Source organism: Symsagittifera roscoffensis, chromosome 8 (genome assembly GCF_963678635.1).
Source record: "Symsagittifera roscoffensis chromosome 8, txSymRosc1.1, whole genome shotgun sequence".
Taxonomy (NCBI): Eukaryota; Metazoa; Xenacoelomorpha; order Acoela; family Convolutidae; genus Symsagittifera; species Symsagittifera roscoffensis.
Genome location: NC_087069.1, coordinates 16,548,764 through 16,569,019, shown reverse-complemented (window position 1 = coordinate 16,569,019; position 20,256 = coordinate 16,548,764). Strand labels below are relative to the sequence as shown.

The window sequence follows — 20,256 nt, the reverse complement described above, 5'->3', positions numbered from 1 at the left end:
GGCGGGAGGGGGGAGGGTACATGGTAAGGCGTAAGCGAGGATGTTGGTACAAGCAAGCTGTTTAAAAAAAACCTATTTCAATAGTTGAGATAACTCGACTCAAAGCTGTAGGGTTAAAAGTTAACAGTAAAGTAATAAATACCATAGATAGATAGATTACGGACAAAAATGTAGATAAACTCTACCAATTGAAAAGACGTTTGCAAACGCCGTTGTTTAGACTTAAAAATAGAAAAGACAGAGGAATAGAATATGCACTCAGCTTACAATATGACTATATCTTGTTAGGGATATCGTGCAACTGGATAAAGGTAAGGCATAACTGCACCGCGCTTCGACCGGTTAGATATGACCTTGAGAAACCACACATAGCAAGGTGAATCCATGAAGACATAAACAAACATAAAAGTACGCGCACAATGCGAGGTAACGAAGAGGAAAACTTGTATTTTTGAAATAATGATTAAGTTTGGCACAGAAGCCTAGCCTGTTTTGAGAGTAAACTATAAACAAAGATAAGGCACAAGAACGGCAAAAAAAGGTTTGATAAGAGAGTTTAGCAGAATGGTTTTTAAGTCTAGTTCAATATCAACATCAGTTTAAAATTTTTTCGGCTCTTGCACTTCGTTCTTCTTGAACCGAGTCAGCTGCTCCTGCGTAGTTGGGATCGGAAGATGGCGAATGAGCTCGATGGGTTTATGAGGAAAAGCGTCAATGACCACTGGTATGACTGCCAAAAGTTATTGTTCCGACGCCTCTTCCTTCACCCTTTTGACCAAATGGCGGGGAGGGTCGCCAAAAAACCTTGTAGGCTTTCTGCTGCGGGTCGAAGCTCTAGTCGTGTCCAAATTATTCTGAGCCTGAGTCAGGTATGAGCGCGGTTTGGGCGGACTGATCAGGCGCTGTTAAGGCTTCTTTTCCAGGAGAACCAGTCACTGGCGGCTACATCCCTCTTTTCGTAGGTAGCATCTGATTGAGAGGCCCAAGAGATGCGATTGGGTCGGAGAAGTACGAGTCGCCTGGTTTTTAGGGTTAACGCACGAGCCATCACTAAAAGAAGGGTCAACAGTGAGGTTGACAACCGTGTTTTCTTCACTGGACTGAGCGGCAGGGTGGTCTGTCGGTGGCGAAGACGACTGAGGTTTTGGGGCAATTCGGCGTTGCAATCTTGCTAGTCTGTCGCCCAGAAAGTACGTATGAAAGTGGTCACAAGACCAAACAAAAGCCAACAACTCGAGTTAGTTTGTACTTTATTTAGATTCCGCGTTGTTTTAAAATCTTGACGGAAATGCGATTGGTGCGCATACGCCAGGTTCCCTTTTTTGTTCGAGGCTAGCTCCCAAACCTTTGTGACTTGCATCGCATTATAGTCTTAATTTTTTGAGGAATCATAATATTATAGACTTTTCGCTATCCTTTCTAGAATGTTAAGAAAAGCTTCAGTTAAGTCCTACCGCCATAGGAAGGGTTGTTTTTTATACGCAAAAATGTCGCCCTGAAAATTACTGTTAGTTTATGAAGGTCCGGTATGAAACGCTGCAAATGGTTAAGCCTTCCCATAACCGAATGCAGCTGTCTTAATGTTTGAGGAGGTTTTAGGGACTTGCTAGAATCGATTTTGGAAAATTTTTGTGTAAAGCCGCTTTGTCGATATCATAGAGTAACCAGACTACTTTATTCACAGAAAATTCGCACTTGCTCTGCATAAACGCCTATCCTTCTCCGTCCAGTCGGCGAATCACCTTGTCTCTTAGCAGAATATGATCGTAGACATCCCCTTTAGTCACAATTAGGATATCATTAAGGTAACATATCGCTCCTACTACACCAGTGAGTGTACGATCAATCTGGAGCTCGGTGGGCATGTCTGTCAGTCTGTAGAATCCAGTCTTGAACCAATAACTTCCAGTTGCCTCGCCACATAAGATGCTAAAGATACAATTACTGCTGGTTAGGTCAGAAACAGGTAATTGACTAAAAGCGCATTTGAGATCTAGCGATGTGAACCACACTTGACCCGGAACATCCTATGTAACAATCTGAGCTGCGGAATCTATAAGTTCGTGCGTAATTCGCATCTGATACTTGTTTTTCCAGATCTGATTGTTCATAGGTTTTGTGTTTAGAGCTAATTTAATAGAACCATGTTTCTGTGGAGTTGTGTGACCAATGAAAAGATTGGTCCTAGATTTTTCCAGCTCTGCTGAATGTTTATCTTTCACCGAATTTTTCATTTCCTGCGCTACCCGATCTTGGATATGAATAGGGATTTCTCTGCCTTTAACGTGACGAGGTATTAGAGGTACTTTGATTGTAGAAAAATTTTTATGGCTGCTTCAGTGTCCCAGTCGTTCGATAACATGAGTATTTCTTTTGGTAAAGTGATGTCGCCAATACCCTGAGACTGGACTCGAAATGTTCTCTGTCCTCTTTGTTTGGCAATTTATGTCCTCTTTGTTTGGGTAGTAGCGATGTAAGTTCAAGTCAAGTAGATTACGAACCACGTTTTTTGAACCTAAAAACGACGCGGCGGTCACCTTCCATCCGTTTGACGAGATTGGGATAACAATCATACCATACAGTTTCATTGGCATTTTGTTATAATCCACATACAAAGTGTTTAGCGGGAATTGAGCGACGTTTTTGAAGAATAAATTTAGGGTTCTTTTGAAGTAGAGGACTAGGGTACGTTGGTTGAGAAACGATACAGAACTAACCATATCAACGGTGGCGTAGAAGGTTTTTTGTTGTATGCTGAGGCTTCGTGGGTTACCAGACTGAGGTTAAAGAAGTTCGATGCTATTAATTTCCATCATGTCCTTTACCATGAATACATCGTGTTCCAGTTCGCTATCATGAACGACATCAGTAAAACTACAGTCTTCCATGGTAGACGAAAAAATTTGATTTCCATCCTCATGCAAAAGATTCACCCGTTTCTTCGAAAATTTACAGCATTCGAAATACCCACGTTTCCTACACAGGTTGCATGTAACCTCTCTCACGAGGCACGATTTTCAGTGTTCTAGCGAAAATTGGTTTCCGCAAAACAGCACTGCTTGTTATAGTTGTTATTCTGTTTGGATGCGCGGTTTGCAGATCCCTCCCTATTCTCAGATTTATTTCTATTTCTTTCTGATTGAATCGAGAATGTCGGTTCTTGGTTGATTCGAGTCATCCCCGTCGACTGATAATTATGCGGCAATAACTTTTGAAACTGAGGGGAGCTACTACCGCCTTCTCGCATTCCAACGCTAACTTCTGCAGACTGTAGAGATTTTCGCCAGCCCTGATTAGTTGACGCTGAACTTCCACATCGAGAACTCCGCCGACAATTAAATCTTCGATGGTGTCCCGCTCTTGGTGTTGAGGCCAATTGTATAACGCCGCCTGAGCGGATAGTCGCGCAAAAAAAAGAAGCATAGGTGTATTGTATTGTATAGTATTGTATTGTATTGTATTGTATTGTTTTCAGCATAAAAATTGTATTGTATAGTTAAATCCGGTCTTCTGTATAATCGCGAGCGGTTTGGAATAATGCCACTCGCACATTGTGGACGTCTTTGAAAGAGAATACGTTAAAGTTAAGGTCTGGATTGGAGTCTGTAAAGCGACGCTTTTCCTCGTTCCCATGAGAGAAAAATAGTCTTCATTTGAGGCGAGCAGCTGCCTCATAGTAAAATCAGTTCTGGACAAAGCGAGGACCTTTTCGAGCTCTGCGTTCCATTCTTCAGTCATCCGAACAACCGCCTGGCTGCGAAGGACACGTGCATCTCGGGCTACTGCGTCTTCTGTAGCTGCTGATGTCTCCGGTTTCGGGGGTGGTTGATCAACAATTGCCGCCGGGTCAGCAAACACATCGTTTGGGATGAAGGTTTTTTTTTGAGTCCCACAGCCCAGATGAACTGCCCAATCGACGTCTCTCACAAGAGTAGGGGGATTAACTGAGAAATTCGCCCGAAAAGGCGGCATGCCTAATAAGTCAGCCCTTTCTTCATTCACATGAACTGCTGGCTGCGCCATGAGATAACACGACCAGTACGGACTCAAAACTGTAGGGTTAAAAGTTAATAGTAAATTAGTAAGTATCCTAGACAGAAAGATTAATGGTAGAATAGGTAGATGCACTGTAACGATTGAATAGACGTTTGTAAACGCCGTTGTTTAGACTTAAGAGAAGAAATGATACAGGAATAGAATATGCACTCAGCTTACAATATGAGTGTATCTTGTTAAGGATATCGCGCAACTGGCTTAGCGCAAAGCATAACGGCACCATGCTGTGACCGGTTAGATTTGACCTTAAGAAAGCACACATAGAAAAATGAACACGTGAATACATAAACAAATATTAATTTACGCACAAAGTGCAAGTTACCGAAGGGCGCCTCATGACAATAGTGAAAAGAAAAATCGAAAACTCGGTTAAAGTTTTTGCAGTCACAATTTCGACTTAATAGAAAAGCGTTGGCGAACACTTTTTAATTTTTTGTTAAATCCGCCCATTTTCTTGAGTAAATCTTAGATTAACTCATGTACTGAATTATAATTAAAATTTTCACATGAATATCAGAAAAAACCTTGAAGTGAAAATTAAGTTTTATGTTCAAATGTTTCAAACTTTTATACCGGTTGACGTTGAATACTTTTAAACTTTTATACCGGTTGACGTTTTATACTGGATAAATTATTGAGATCACAAATTTGTTTTTGATCTGAAATTATGTTGACAAATTTGATATAATCGTAACATTTTATTAGCAAAGTTTTTAACAGCTATTTGGTCCGGCTGAGAGGTGTCAAATCTGTCCTTTATTTCATTTTTACATAGCTTTAAGCAGGGAATTGCTAAAAAAATTTCATCTTTTGTGAAAAAAATATATCTTTATCTGAAGTGATATTTGAAATGTGCTAATGAGCTGTTAAAAATCTCACAGCGTTGGATTTTATTGAAAACTCGCTAAAAAGGCTCTTTATCAATAGTAAATAATGTGACAAAGTCTTCGAAACAAAGTCTAATCTTAGCTATTAGGAAAGAAATTGTTTCGTAAGATCTGTTGCGTTGTCTTTTTAATCAAAAAGCGTAAAGACGTACCAGAAAATTATTATTTGTTTCGAGAATTGAATCCCATCCATATTTTGTTTTGATTATATAATCGGTAAAACAAAGTGTAAAACCTTTCCGTGAGTACAAAACATATTTTTCGACATTGACAAATTTTCAACTGCTTCAAGTTTATGTAATGAAAACCGGATAACGAGAAGCAATTTGAAACTGAGCACGAGGTCTAAAATTAACCAAGTTTGGGATCAAGAAAAATCTCAACTTTGGTCGAGATAGTCGAGGAATAATTCGAGCACATTCGAAACATGGTTTAAACTGAACTGTGAAAGCCCGCGACTACTGTTCTATTAGCTTTTATAAAGTGCAGCGTTGCATCAGTGTTTCATAAACAAAGAAAAACTGTTCGTCAAGAAAGTTGTGACAAACCCATTTTTGTTCGAGAAAGATAAAACATATTTGATCTAGATTGAGCACAAAAAAAAACTGTTTTTTTTTTCTTGGGTTGAAAAATGCAAAACTTACCGACTTTTGTCATAATAATCATAAGCATCACAACAACAACCATAATGAAAATCATAACCATAAAAATCATAGTCATGATCATAATAGTCACAATAATCATAATTTTGATAAAAATCATAATAATAATCAAAATTTACTCAGTTAAAAATAAGTCAGATATAATTTCATACATTTGTCTGATTGGGAAAGAGTAAAAGATCTAATCTTACTTGTGCAGTAGTTTTCAGTTTTTTTTAACACTCCGTCTAGCTCCACCGTGTATTCATAAGTGTATCCAGGTTCCAGTCCGTCTCCAGTTGTGTTCCAGTAGCCTCCGGTGTCCTCGAAATTGTTGAAATACGTCCTGAAACCCATTTTTTTCAAAAATTCCAGGTGATAGCCGAGGGAAAACTTTGTAATACCTGCCAGGATTTCAAAGAGTCCAGATTTAAAAATAACTTTGATAAATATGCTTATTGGTTGACCCGTAATTTTTTCTCGACTAAAAATGACTCTCAAGGTTAACTTTGGGGCCAACTTTTGCTTTAAAAACGCCTTAACTGTTTTCATTTTGATTTCGTTTCGTCCAGTTAATTTGAAGTCAGCACTATATGAGAAAATCCTTGGCTATCGTGATTGTGGACAAGTTGGTAGGCTTTTTTGAAATTAAAAAAATGCCAAAAAACCTGGAACAAACACAACTCGTGAAAACCAGCCTTTCTTTCTTAGACGAATCCGGCAAGACTTTAAGATGGGTTTTCCCCTAACTTCCTCATCTTAACTAGAATAAAACTAATATATCGAAAAGGGTTATAAAACTAAATCCAGTTTCAGCTACGAGCAGAAATAATGTTTTAGAAGTTCTAACACGTGTTTTTTTGTATTGAGAAACTTAAAATACAAAGTAACATTTTTTGTGTAAGTTAATTACTTATGTTGAAAAAAATTCAGGACACTTGATGCATGCTTTTCCGATTTTTTCGTATGGCGCAATAACGTCAGTTCAAATCTTTTCCAAGCAAGGAACAGTCCTTGTGCCAAACATTAGGATGACTAAATCAAATGCGATACTGTAGACTAAAAACTGGGAATCTGAGACCAACTGACAACCTGCGAAAGTCTAAAATTTTGTCAAATTAATCGGTTTTCATGTCGCCCTCAGAAAAAATAGAAAAAAAATCATGTTTTTTCTTCAGTTCGAATCCAGTTTGGATCCTTCAAAATCGGAAAAAAGGGAACTAGCGTTGGCTTTTACGTATGAGCGGATAGGAACTTTTCAATTTTCAAAAAACATAACTGTAACGAAGTACAAATATTTACAATCGAACTATCTTCGGTTAAGTCGAATACCATAATGAGCTGCGTATATTGTGTCTATCGTGCGAAAAATGAAAAAGTTACCAAAGTTTTAGAGGATCATCTCAGTGATATTATTGTTCCTGCAATGAGTGAAAAAGTTCTATGCGGGGATTTGATCGTCAACCACCTGAGAGCTTACTACCGTACCCCAATCATTAAAATGATGTTTTGCAGTTTCAATCTTCAGCTTACTCAAACAACTGCTGATTCACTGACAATAATTTTTATAGCAATTTGAATGAGAATTGTACAGCTGGAATACTGAAAACCACATGAAGTTATCACTTCAGTGTTAGATGTTAAAGTGGTGTAGATATTATGACATTACGATGCCAAACTGAGCATTCTGTGCATTGTAAGCTTATTCCGCAACAGGCCCAAGTCAGATCTGTTGCGGAATCTGCAACATTGCTACATTTTTTTGATCTTCTTAGCTGTTTTGGTTTCCACAAACAAATACCTAAAACACTGTAATTTTCAAAATAGCTCCAAAAATAGGCGAATTTGCGGAAACCGTAACAGTATTCGCAGAATCCAGAACAAACAAATGGTGAGACATGCGCATAGTTTTATTGAGCTGTTGCGAAATCCGCAACTGTAAGCGGAATCCGCAAACTGTAAATGGAATCCTCAAATTGTAAGTAGAATCCGCAAACTGTAAGTGGAATCCGCATTTTGTTTGAGAATTCCGTTTACATATATGTATGTGTAGTAGCGTTTCAAAATACGTTCCTTAATTGTTTTTGATTAGCTACCAGTTGGAATGTCCAACGTTTGATCTAAATTCCTGTCAAACACCCAATTGCGATCTCAAATCCTTTTGAACATCCCCAACTTTGATCTCAATTCCAGACAAACATACTCAGCTTCAACCTCACTTCTTAAAAAGGTTAACTTCGATCTCATTTCCTGTAAGCTTACAAATCAGTTCATTTCAAGCCATTCAAGTAAAATAAAAAAATTCAAATTAGACATTTTGAAATCTTTAAAATTTAATTCTGTTGTAATTCAAGTTTTGGTAAATTTCATCCAATACCAATTTACTCAAATTAAATGAATAGGTTAATTAATCCCTGTGAACAAAGTCATTTGATTTCACGCTCCCAAGTACTGAATCTCAATTACAAAATCCCAGAAACTGAGTCTCAATTACTGAATCTCAAAAACGGAGCCAATTTGGCGATATGTCAACACAATAATGATTTAATCCAAAAACGGAAAAAGCCATATGAATATATTCGGTGCTCTGTTTCCAAAACTATGATCCCAAAAACTGCTTGCAAATACAAAAGTGTGACATCCATCGATTTACTTAACCAATGTCTTAAGCTTTGTTCGTGGATTCCAAAAAACAGGGAAAAAACCGAATGAAAAGAAAACAAAACAACAATTTATACCAAGAAATTAGCTTCCTAAAAGCCACGAAACCTATAATAATTTTATAAACACAGGTTTTGGTCAAAATTTGTTAAAATTTTAAGACTAAGAGAGACTATTAGCAAACTAAACACAACTGCCAGTCAAAAAGCCAAATACTTCAAATCAATTATGTAACAAGTTTGATCACGTTTTGTAACAGTTGGGTGTCAATTCAATAAACCATTCAAACAAAGAGAAAAAAACAACCTAATCAGAAAAAAAAGACAGTAAAATCGATCTTCGAACATTTTAAATTGTTTTCGCTAAAATTTTGCACAAGCGCCGCTTATGATTTTATTAGGTTTGCTCTGATAAACCGAAACTTGCTTTTGTACTTGTTCTATCAAATAAATGTTAAGAGCACTTCGTTTTTCCATTATTTTTTAAGTCTGTAATCAAATTTTTGAATTACGAAAAATGCCATCATTTTGCACTAAAACAGTGTTTTTTTTCAGACAAAAAATGAGAAATATTGATGCAAAAATAGAGCTATTTCAAAAAATTTGGAACATTTGGAAAAAAAAGTTCTTGAAAGGTAGGTTTGACTCTTTTTTATAGAAAGCACTGGATACAGTAAAGCATTCAATTTTATTGCTAAAAATACAGTTTTGCCCTTAGAGGCGGTGTGAACGATTTATATAAAATCTTTTTCAGCAAAAGAAGTCATTTATTTTTCATAGAGCCGTTCACTTCTGAAATTGCAACCAATGAGTTCGGAGTTCCCAAAAGCTCTATCCTCGATATCTACTCTTCATCATTAACAATATGGATAAAAACATTTGTTGTAACCATCTTTGTTCTACTCTTTACGCGAATGATACAGCTCTGATAAGCAAACAGGACGTTGACAGTGAATGCTGAGCTGAATGACGTGGCCATTTATTTTAAAAAGTTATGCCTTAACACTGACAGCCTTAAAAGTGTTAAGGTCACAAAATCCAGAAGAACAAAAAAACTTAATGTGAGGGGGATGAATAGAAAAAGTTTCGAAATTTAAAAGCGTGCGAGTGTGCTTAGATCCAACTTTGTGCTCAAATTCAACTTTGAAGAGCAAATAAAAGTACTCAAGAAAAAAGCTATGTCGTTTCTTTGGAATAATTTACCAACTAAGGAAAACCCTGATTTCAAAACAAAAAGTGAGAGCATACAAAAGTTACTTTTAGACAATGATTCAGTGTAGTGTTCTCCTATGAGAACAGCATGCAAGACAATGTTGAAAGAGGTGGAAAAAATACGTCATAGGGTAGTTCGGGTAAGAATTCATAGGAAAAGTTTTTCAGTAACAAAAAACATTATTATTCAACAAAAACTATAATCGACAATTAGGCTGCATCGATATGAAAGCTGTGATCTTTCGAGCAAAACGATATAAAATTATGAAATACGAAAGGCACAAAAACTATCTGAACAAAAAGGATTTTGAAAAGCGTCACAAATGATTAATCTGTAAGTTTGCAGATTAGAACTATCATTAAACAATCAAAAATCTTTGCACATTTTTCACCAAATTTAAGCATTTTTTTTGACAATTGTTTTCTCTTTGTTGGTTTTTCTATCATAAAAGTTGTGCTGATCAACAGCGATTCTTAGACTAACTCTAAAACCTTCTAAAAATCAACCAAAAATTACTGAAATGTTTGATTGTTTTGGTTTGAAAACTTTTTAGTATTACCAATAAAAATTAACAGAAAGTGTCGGTTATAAAAACCATAATTAATTTTTTTATTTGTTTTTTTTTGGCGCTAAAAAGCAATTTGAAGTGTTTGCTTCACGAGTTAGACGAGTGAGAGAAACTTTCCAAATTGTTGCTAAGGTTTTGTGTTTCAGCGGGCCACTAATGGTAAAAAAAGATAACTTCTCCAAACCTGAACGCTTAAACTCCTTCGCAATCATACACTTAACCCTTTGTCATAAGGTAATCGAAGTTTCCATGGTTTACAAATGAAAATTTTTCCATGCTACCAGAACACACTTCCAGTTCGCAAGAAAAATAAAAATACAAAGCAAAACCAGTTTCCATCATTCCTCAAAGAAGCACATATAACAACTGTCTTCAAAAAAGGTGAGCGAACAAAATAGTTTCTCAAATCAGAGGTTAAAGGAGAAAATTTATCATTGAAGTTTGAAGTGTGCAAGTTTGAAAACAGTGCTTTTTTTCTTGAACCTTTTCTTTTAAAATAGTGCATTTCGGTTGTCTATGATAAAAACCAAAAGGGGTATGAATATCTTGATTTTGCTTAAGTAAACTTTTTCGTTTGATGGCCATAAAAACACCACTACTGCTTTTGTGCATTTTTTGATCCTTGAACCTTTCTTTAACCATATTGGGCTACATAGGTGGCTCACTTTGATCTAATTTCGTCAAACCAAAAAATGAGTTTTTTTAAGTTTTTTTTTAATAAAAAGTCTTAAGAGAAACCCTTTAACCTTCAAACAGCCTGCAAAATGCCTGTTCCAAAAAACTAGTGGTATTACATAGCTAACTTTGTTTTGTCATCGGACAAATTCACTAGGGAATCAATGTTCAGTAAAAATATTTCTATGCACGAGATCTTTTTTTGAAGTCTAAATTTTTACCAACCGAACAATTCATTACCCAGCATAGCTTGACTAGAATGCTCGATTTGACAAAAATTATAAAACAAATGAAATTGGTAGTCAGTTAAACCCTTGGAGTCCCTGTGAAACTGAACAAGCGCACTAAACAAATAAAGCTAAGAAGGTTTTTAAAAAAGTTGGAGAAAATTGTAGCAAACAATAATTGTAAAAAATGGAAGATTTTAAACAAAAGCTATAAAGAGTTGAATCTAAACAAACATTTAAGTTTGAACCTTGAAAGTTTTAAATAAAAAACACACAAAAAACAATTTTAGATAGATCCTTTAGTTTTTTGAGATTATTTTTATGCCTAATAATTAATACTGTTTCATTCAATCGTATACAAGCTCAATTTGTATGTTTCCATGCCGGTGTAGTTGATGATTTTCAATTTGTTTTACAACTTCATTGTGCAAAAGCAAGTATATTTAACCAAGTGGTATTTTTGAGTTTACACGTTTTCAAAAAACTGAATATCTTCGCAATTGTTACAGAAATTTTATGTATGAAAGTAACGTAATTTCGGTTGGTTTATATTCCACTGAAAAGTTGCTAAATACTTTTCGGAAAAAAAGCTTAAAAATATATGAACCTTAACGACAATGCTTGGATAGTTACTAACGTGTTGGGTGAGTTAGTCCACGTCGCGGTTGAGAGGATGATTCCATTCCGTCGGAGCATGAGGGTGTTCGATCCATTGTAACTGCCATCTAGTCGCCAGTAGTCGACACTTATGGTCACAGAAGTAGTAGTGGAAGACTTGTGATCAATGTCTGAACAAAATCGGAAATTAAAATGGAATCAACATGAAATCAAATTCGAAGCCAAAAAAGAAATAAAACCTCTAATCGAAAATATTTCAAATACATTATCATCACCAAAACCAAAACCAAAAACATTAACTTTGGGGTAACTTTTTCTTTTTCTATCAATTCAGCGAACAGCAGAGTATGTAAGACTATCAAGCCTGCTTTAGCATAGTCTATATCTATAATTTTCCCGCAGATTCCACGGAGAGTTATTTTGTTGATCAAAGCTTTTTTCTCGCGAATCTAGTTATTTTTTGCGTCTAGAACTTTCATGAGGTCCCACTATTTCAATAATTATTACATTATATTATATTATTATATTAAATTATATTATATTCAATAAATTAACTAAAAACAGAAAACTTTGCCTTTATCTTGGCTTGTTATGAATCCATGCTTGTTATGAAACAGCTGAAAACTGTTGCGCTATAGTATAAGTTGGTATACTTACCAAGGCGATCAGAAACGCCCCCCGCATTGCTTTTCCAAACGAACCCCACAAACAGCAAAATCGCTGCCTTGGTAACGACTTTTAGCATAACGCGCCAGGTATTTTAAATCCGTAAAATTTTCAATGCAGTTTTCTTCAAGCTCATTTATCAACAAACAATTCAGTTTTTAACTCAATAGTAAACAACCAAAAAACACAGCGATGTTTAATCAATTAATGGTTAAACTTCAGTTCAAAGCGCACAAAAAGATGCTCAAGCTGTGGTTTAAAACTGATGAGTTTTGGTAATTTTGGCTCAAAAGTCCAGTTTTTATCTCTCATAAATGTAATACATGGTTATTTGTTGCTTTTTACTGACTCGAAGATTCAGCATCAAATGACTTTATCACGTCAGCAGATAAAACAAAATGTGATTACTTTATAAAGATATAGAATATACCAGGTACAAACTTTTTTCGTCGTTCAGAACATGAAGAAAAAAATCAGATGCATCGTAATTTAAAATGGAATCAAATAAAGTTAAAACCTTTTCTTTTAGGAAAACCCGCGGCACCAAAATCGCAGTGGGTAATGTTTTGCTCAAAATTATTTTAAAAAAGAGTCCCGGCATGATTCTTAATTTTCAAGAAGCATCTTTGAATTGCGCAGAAGACATTATTGCTCTGGCTCCATGTTTTAATTTTTTCAACGATTGAAGAAGAGTTTTTCTATGTGCTATGTTACGAGATGATTTTAACACGAATAGTATTTTCTGATATTTGTTCCGATTTTCGATACGAAAGTAGCGGAATATTTGTGCTCGGGGTGGGTTTTTTTCAGACAAATTTCGACTTTTTAACTAGCCATTTTCGACGGAATATTTTAATATCATTCGAAAGCTAATGTTGTCCTGAGCTTAAATTTGAAAAGATATTTCACCTGTGATCATTTTTCGTAAAGTTATGAGGGTTAAAGATTGCCATTTTGGCCATTTTGACCAATTTGGGACAATAAACGCGCGATATAATTCGCGCTATTAACGCGTAAGCGGAGATTTAATCCGTCTTATAAATCGTTCCAAATTGGTTGAAAGAAGCTTATTCGCCATAATTCATATGTTACAAGGAGCAAAATCTATTGTTTTGTAGTTTATATGGCGTGTGGGGTGATGATTTTCAAAGAAAAATTTTCAAATTTTAGAAAAGTTTTTCATTTAATTTTATTTCATTTAATTTTTTGGATCTTCTTAACAACCCCCACCCTTTCAAGAAAGGGGGGATTCTTTAGTAGATACAATAGTGGGAGGGGATATTGTTAAGTAGATCCAATTTTTTTTGGTTGTTTAATTTATTACTTCTCCATAAACCTCAAAAGGCAGTCGGAACTTTCAGGGCTTCGCCCTGATACGAGCAGTCTTGTTGGTATTTGTGTCCGTTTTTCTGTCAATTTTTTTGTTCCGACTTTTGATACGAAAGTAACGGAACATTTTTGCTCAGGCTGGGTTTTGTTTAACCGGACACATTTTGACTTTTTAACTGGCCATTTTTGACGGAATTTTTTAAATGCTTTTCGAAAAGTCTTGTTGTCCTGAGCTCAAATTTGAAAAGATATTTCACCTGTGATTATTTATTGTAAAGTTACGGGGCTTTAAAGATTGCCATTTTTGGACAATTTGGGACAATTAACGCGCGATATATTTCACCTTTTAATTTTACGTATGTATATGGATAACTAGCTCTAGAAACAAAAATCATTGAAGAGTGTTATTTTTCAGACTTCAAGAACGCTTTTTTTGAACTGACTACGAACTGACTACTTTTTTGAACTGACATACGCGAAGTTCGAGAAGGTTATCAACAATCTTACAACAGAAGTGCGGCAAGCACAAGTTTTCATGGACGATATTCTTGTTTTTTCGAAATTAACAACTATGAAACATATGGCACTGATAGTGCAAATGTTGAAGAAGTTTGACGTAGGGAGTGCTTCTATGAAACTCCGAAAATGCGAATTTGCGAAAGCTAGTTACCAACAGCTAGGTAATCAAATAAGCAGTGCTAGAATTACTCCGCCAGGTCGAAAAATTAAGACAAAAGACGAATCAAATGCGCCTCGAAATAGGAAACAATTGGTCTCCCTACATAGTTTGCAAAGACTTCTGCCAAAAGTAACTGAATAACCGCCCCTTAATGGCGTTTGAAATATCTAAAATTTTAATTGCCAATGTAACCGAGATTAAAAACTCTATCATCCACAGTTTTTGCTGAATATGTTAAGCCACATTTAGAATTTTCACTCTCTTAGAATGGAAAGAATTATCTTGTGCGTTGAACAAAAAATTATGCTTTTTCAAACTAAGAATTGAAAAACCTTTTTAAAATTACTTTGAACCAATCAAGTCCTTTTTTAGAAAAAGTTTCAAAGTTCTACTGAGACATTTTTTCCAATTTTTATGAAACGATTCTTTGATAATTGAACTTTATTGAAAAAACGTTGCTCCACTTTTGAAATCTTATCAAAAATTGTCCCCCGAGTTCAGATTGTCCAGAATGTTTTCAGTGAAGGCACGCATCGGTTGCCACGCAAAACCTTAAAACATATGCTTATGATCAACATATAACCAGATTATGAGCAAAATATTCACCTGTCATAATGTTTCAAAAAATACTATGTTTATTCCGTGCAATTCAAAACTTGTAATGCAAAATTATGGTGAAATCAAAGTAAACAAAAGTCAAAAATAACTTCAAGTTGGCTCTGAAGCTAACTGGATTTTAAGAAAAAACTGGCAAAAACAGTCCCTGTGGCCCAGAAAAGCATTTTCTTTGTATTAGATACAGATTTCTGACGAAAGGAAAATTAAACCGTTATAAAACTGACAAAACACTCTAGGTTCTAATTGCAAAACGCGGCGCTTTTTTCATTTAAGGATGCTAAAAACTTATTTAGAATTAGTTTTTTTGTTAATTTATTGTGGAATGAGAAAACAGTAGGAGAGACCCCTCGCTCAAATTAACTAAAAACAGTTCCTTTTAAACTTTTTTTATTTGTTTGAAATTTTTGCATTACAGCTTACAAATCTCATAAAAAAAGCTCTGACAGTGAAACATTATACAACTAATACAACGTTTGTTGTTGGTTTTAGGAAAAATGTCCTAAAAATTAATTTTTCTGTTGTCAGCAAAAATATCAAGTTTTTTTCTTTTTTTATGTTTACACCATTTCAAATCTTTTTCGAAACGTTAGTGACATTTTTTGAATGAACCGTACTTTCAATTGAAAGTCAAGAAGTAAGGCATACTCAAATGTGTGTTCATAAGTTCTTTTGAAGTCGTGAAAACCCAATTTTTTGGATCTACTTAACAACCCCCCCCCCCTTTCAAGAAAGGGGGGATTCTTTAGTAGATACAATAGGGGGAGGGGAGATTCTTAAGTAGATCCAATTTTTTTTGGTTTTTAATTTATTACTTCTTCATAAACCTCAAAAGGCAGTCGGAAATTTCAGGGCTTCGCCCTGATACGAGCAGTCTTGTTGGTATTTGTGTCCGTTTTTCTGTCAATGTTTTTGTTCCGACTTTTGAAACGAAAGTAACGGAACATTTTTGCTCGGGCTGGGTTTTTTTTAACCGGACATATTTTGACTTTTTAACTGGCCATTTTTGAAGAAATTTTTTAAGTGTTATTCGAAAGGTCTTGTTGTCCTGAGCTCAAAATTGAAAAGATATTTCACCTGTGATTATTTATTGTAAAGTTACGGGGCTTTAAAGATTGCCATTTTTGGACAATTTGGGACAATTAACGCGCGATATATTTCGCGCTATTAAGGCGAAAGCGGGAGAGTTAATCCGTCTTAGAACTTGTTCCAAATTGGTTGAAAATAGCCTATTTGCCATAATTGATTTGTTACAAGGAGCAAAATCTATTGTTTTGTAGTTTATATGGCGTGTGGGGTGATGATTTTCAAAGAAAAATTTTCAATTTTTAGAAAAGTTTTTAATTTAATTTTATTCCATTTAATTTTTTGGATCTATTTAACAATCCCACCTTTCAAGAAAGGGGGAGGGGGATTCTTTAGTAGATATAATAGTGGGAGGGGAGATTGTTAAGTAGATCAAATTTTTTTTATTTTGTTTTTGTTATTACTGCTCCATTAACCTTAAAAGGCTGTCTGAACTTTCAGGGCTTCATCCTGATACGAATAGTTCTGTTGGTATTTGTGACCGTTTTTCTGTCAATGTTTTTGTTCCGATTTTTGATACGAAAGTAACGAAAATTTTTTGCTCTTGGTGGGTTTTTTTTTTAACCGGACAAATTTTGACTTTTTAACTAGCCATTTTTGACGGAATTTTTTTTATATTATTCGAAAGGTCTTGTTGTCCTGAGCTTAAATTTGAAAAGGTATTTTACCTGTGATCATTTTTCGTGAAGTTACGGGGCTTTAAAGATTGCCATTTTTGGCCAATTTGAGACAATTAACGCGCGATATATTTCGCGCTTTTAAGGCGTAAGCGGGAGAGTTAAATCGTGTTAGAAGTCGATCCAAATCGGTTGAAAATAGCCTATTTGCCATAATTGATTTGTTGCAAGGAGCCAAATCTATCCTTTCGTACTTAATATTGCGTGTGGGGAGATGATTTTCTTTAAAAAATTTCTAATTTTAGAAAAAAAAATGTTTTCATTTTTTTTATTTCATTTAATTTTTAAAATTAATACTGCTCGATAAACCTTAAAAAGCAGTCGGAACATTTAGGGATTCGCCCTGATACGAGCAGTTTTTTTGGTATTACCGACAGTTGTTATTTTGTCAAAAAGTCTAGAGATTGCGAGCCGACTTGATTTGAATGCGCCATAAAAAAATGAGATTGTTCAATATGAAAAACATGTGGAAGAGTGAAAATGATTTATTGTACCTGGATAAAAGCATTTACTTTATCGATATTTTAGGTAACGATACCACGGGTCGGAAATGTTTTCAATGTTTTGACAACTTCAAGATTCGTAAACTAAAGTCACAAGCTCAACAGATATTTCTTTTATACTAAAATGGCTGAATCAAAATTAAAAAGCCTTTTAAAAAGACGATCAGCAAGTTACTTTTGGAGAAAAAACTTACAAAGAGTATCAATAAACCTACTATAGTTAAATCAAAACGTAACGCAGCAATGATTTTCTAAAATATAATAAATTTGAAAAAGCTGATTATCGTACTAAACACACGTTTTTCCCTGACGAGAAATCCATAAAATATTATCATGAAAATTCCTGTCAGAAAATCTTTAATCTGGTTTTGCTCACAGCTCAAAACATAGGTTTCATAAAGCTCTGAAAAACAGAGCTACCCAGATTCCAGAAACCAATATCATCTTTAAAAGACAAGTGCTTCAACCACCAATCCACACGACATTTGTCATAGCACTATAGTTGTAGCAGTCAGTGTAACTCAAATTAATACTCGTTAGCTTCAAAGTATGGCATGTTGCAAGCCATTGAACATGAGGCGCTAAATAGAGAACACTGCGATTAGAACTGGCACAAGTGGAATAATGGGCATGAATCAGTGTTTGTCGCCAATCTAGATTGTTCTAATTGTTTCAAACTAAAATTGGCTGAAGTTTTTTTTAGCTTTAAGCCGGCTGAAACGTCTTGCGTCTCAAATGTCTCCCTCTGAAACTACTGAAAATGGTAGAAGAAAATAATTTTGGTTGATATCTGAATTGATATTAGGGACAGATTTTTCTTTTCTCCGAGTTTCAGATAATGAATAATATTTTCAATTTTAAAGGCGGAAAAGATTAGGAAAGGTTATATTTGTGTTCAGATTGAGATTCTATGAAATTTTTATCCAGATTTTTATTCAGAACGTTTTTGGGAACGGTAAAAATGTATCAAAAATCAAAAATTAATTTCCGAAAAGATAATAGGCATATCGATAGGATCAATTTTTTTTTGGAAACTTGTTGTTCCCATATTTTTTGATACCATGAACAGTTATATGGACCAAATGTTTCTGAATAAAAGATAGAGGGCTTATATGACACTGCTCAAAATCGGGTGTTTTATAATTTGTGATCGTTAGAGTTTAGAGAAAAACGAGAATAACTTTTGTTTAAAAGAAATTTTTGAGGTGACGGGTGTATCTTTACAAAAAACAAAAACAATTTTGCCGATTATTTACTTTATATCTAATGTTCCCTAATTGCAAAATTTTTGCTCAAAAAACTGCTCTGTACCAGTTAGAAAAAAGATTGCAAGCTACTTTCCTGGTTACCAATGAGCAGAATGAGCAAATTGAGCAAATGAGCAAAAAAATAATGAGAAAAAATGAATATTTTCCCAATAAAAAACTGTAAGTGATTCAATTCTAATGGCTTATTCCGAGTTAATATGGTCAATTTCAAAGTCAAACTTTCAATTTGAAATTGAAACTGATGTCATGTTATGGCAAAAAACTGCAATTCATTGATGCAAAGTTGCCTTCGAGTGGACGCGAGAGAGTTTAGAAGTGAGAGAAGAAGGCTCTTTTGGAAAAAAGCAATCGGTGCCCGTAGGGATGCAATTTATGTAGGGATGCAATTTATGTCTATGAATTTTATATAAAGTTTGCTATGATGATCTGCAAACTCTCGCCACCGGTACTTCTAATCATGTTATCTTCTAGAAGTCTGGATACACTTAATAATGCTTATATAGGAGAGTGGAGCTCTGCCTAAATTTACCTGACATACACTTGGAATTACGCTTTGCAACGAACCTTTAGCTGCTATCTGTGTTTAGCAGCCAGCAGATAAAAAAAGGAAAAATCCTTAAGACAATTGAACCTCCAACTTATTGGGGAGACTGGATAGTAAAATTTCATTGGGGGATAATCACGAAAAACGAAATCGATATGAACGATTTTTTGTTGCCATGGTAAACCCCTCCCAGGTTACTGTAGTGTCGCTGGACTTAACTGGAAAAAATATGACGGAAGAAACTCAAATCGAATTTCTATCAAAGCACTGGCGTTGAGGCACAAAGGATTTTCAAAAGGAGCTAATAACCAAACTGAGAAGATTCCCAGAGTTCTGGACCACAAATAACGCGTATTCAAACAAGGAAAAAAAGTTACGCATGAAAAAGGACACTTCTTTGAACGCAAACAAAGCCAAAATAAAAGGTTTTTGAAATTTCATGCAGAACTAAGTGCACTTACGGGACGATGCAATTTTACAAACGAGGCGGAAACTGTGAAGTACCTATTATCAACATGAGAGAATCGGATTCCCATCGTGAACTTTCACGATCGACTAAAGCGCCAGAAGTTTACCGGATTGCTTTCGTATGATCGAGGCGATCGGGTCTATAAACCCTATGCAAGAAAACAAGCGTCAACGGCGTCTAACATAAAGTATAAAGCAAGAGCCGGTAGAAAATATCAGACGGTAAACAGGTTACTTCCGAAACCGAGGGAGAATTGGACGCTGAATCGGATTGTGGGAATAAAAATACAGTAATAATCCAATTGCGACGCGCCTAATTTCAATGCAGACAACATCAACGTGTGCCCAGCGAAAATGGAACGTGCAATGCATAAAAGAATTTGCACGTTCCAGTCGGTCGGATGAGTGAACCACGAAATTAAGGGGATTACGATTCGTCTACGGGATCAAGTGAGTATATGGTAATAGCGAGAAAACTTTAACAAAGCGTGACAAATTCAAGATTATAAACGCTTGTTCTGGCAAAATTTAGTCCTCATAACTGATTTCAAACTGCCAGAGTTGAAAAACGTCATCGGCAAGGCAAATTTTCATTTGCTTCCAGTTTCTAACAACAACAGAATCCATGGAATTGGAAAAGCAGAAGTCACAATTGAACCCAATCAGTGGTCCCTGCAGTAGAAGATATCGATCATCGCAGAGCATCACCTGTCAATCATGGGGCGCGACCAAATGGGATCTGTGGGTTTGAAACTATTGCAAAGGGATCGAGTGATGACGGGGCAAAAGGAGATGCGAGCCGTGAGGAAGAGCACGGGCTGGATGAATGGCAGTCAAGTTGTTCTCAAGTTATTTTCAATATCAGGTCGCATTTGT

At 35.4% G+C, this 20,256-nt stretch overlaps 1 protein-coding gene across 1 annotated transcript in view; it reads right to left on the bottom strand.

Annotated features, from left to right (window-relative positions):
- LOC134853489 (uncharacterized) overlaps positions 1 to 20,256 on the bottom strand; it is a 60,407-nt gene that overhangs the window by 26,171 nt on the left and 13,980 nt on the right. The window contains exons 3-4 of the mRNA XM_063869490.1: positions 11,565 to 11,715; positions 5,797 to 5,930 (exon numbers count right to left, since the gene is read on the bottom strand). Of these exons, the coding sequence (XP_063725560.1) occupies positions 5,797 to 5,930; positions 11,565 to 11,715 (285 nt within the window). The remainder of the gene's footprint in view (positions 1 to 5,796; positions 5,931 to 11,564; positions 11,716 to 20,256) is intronic.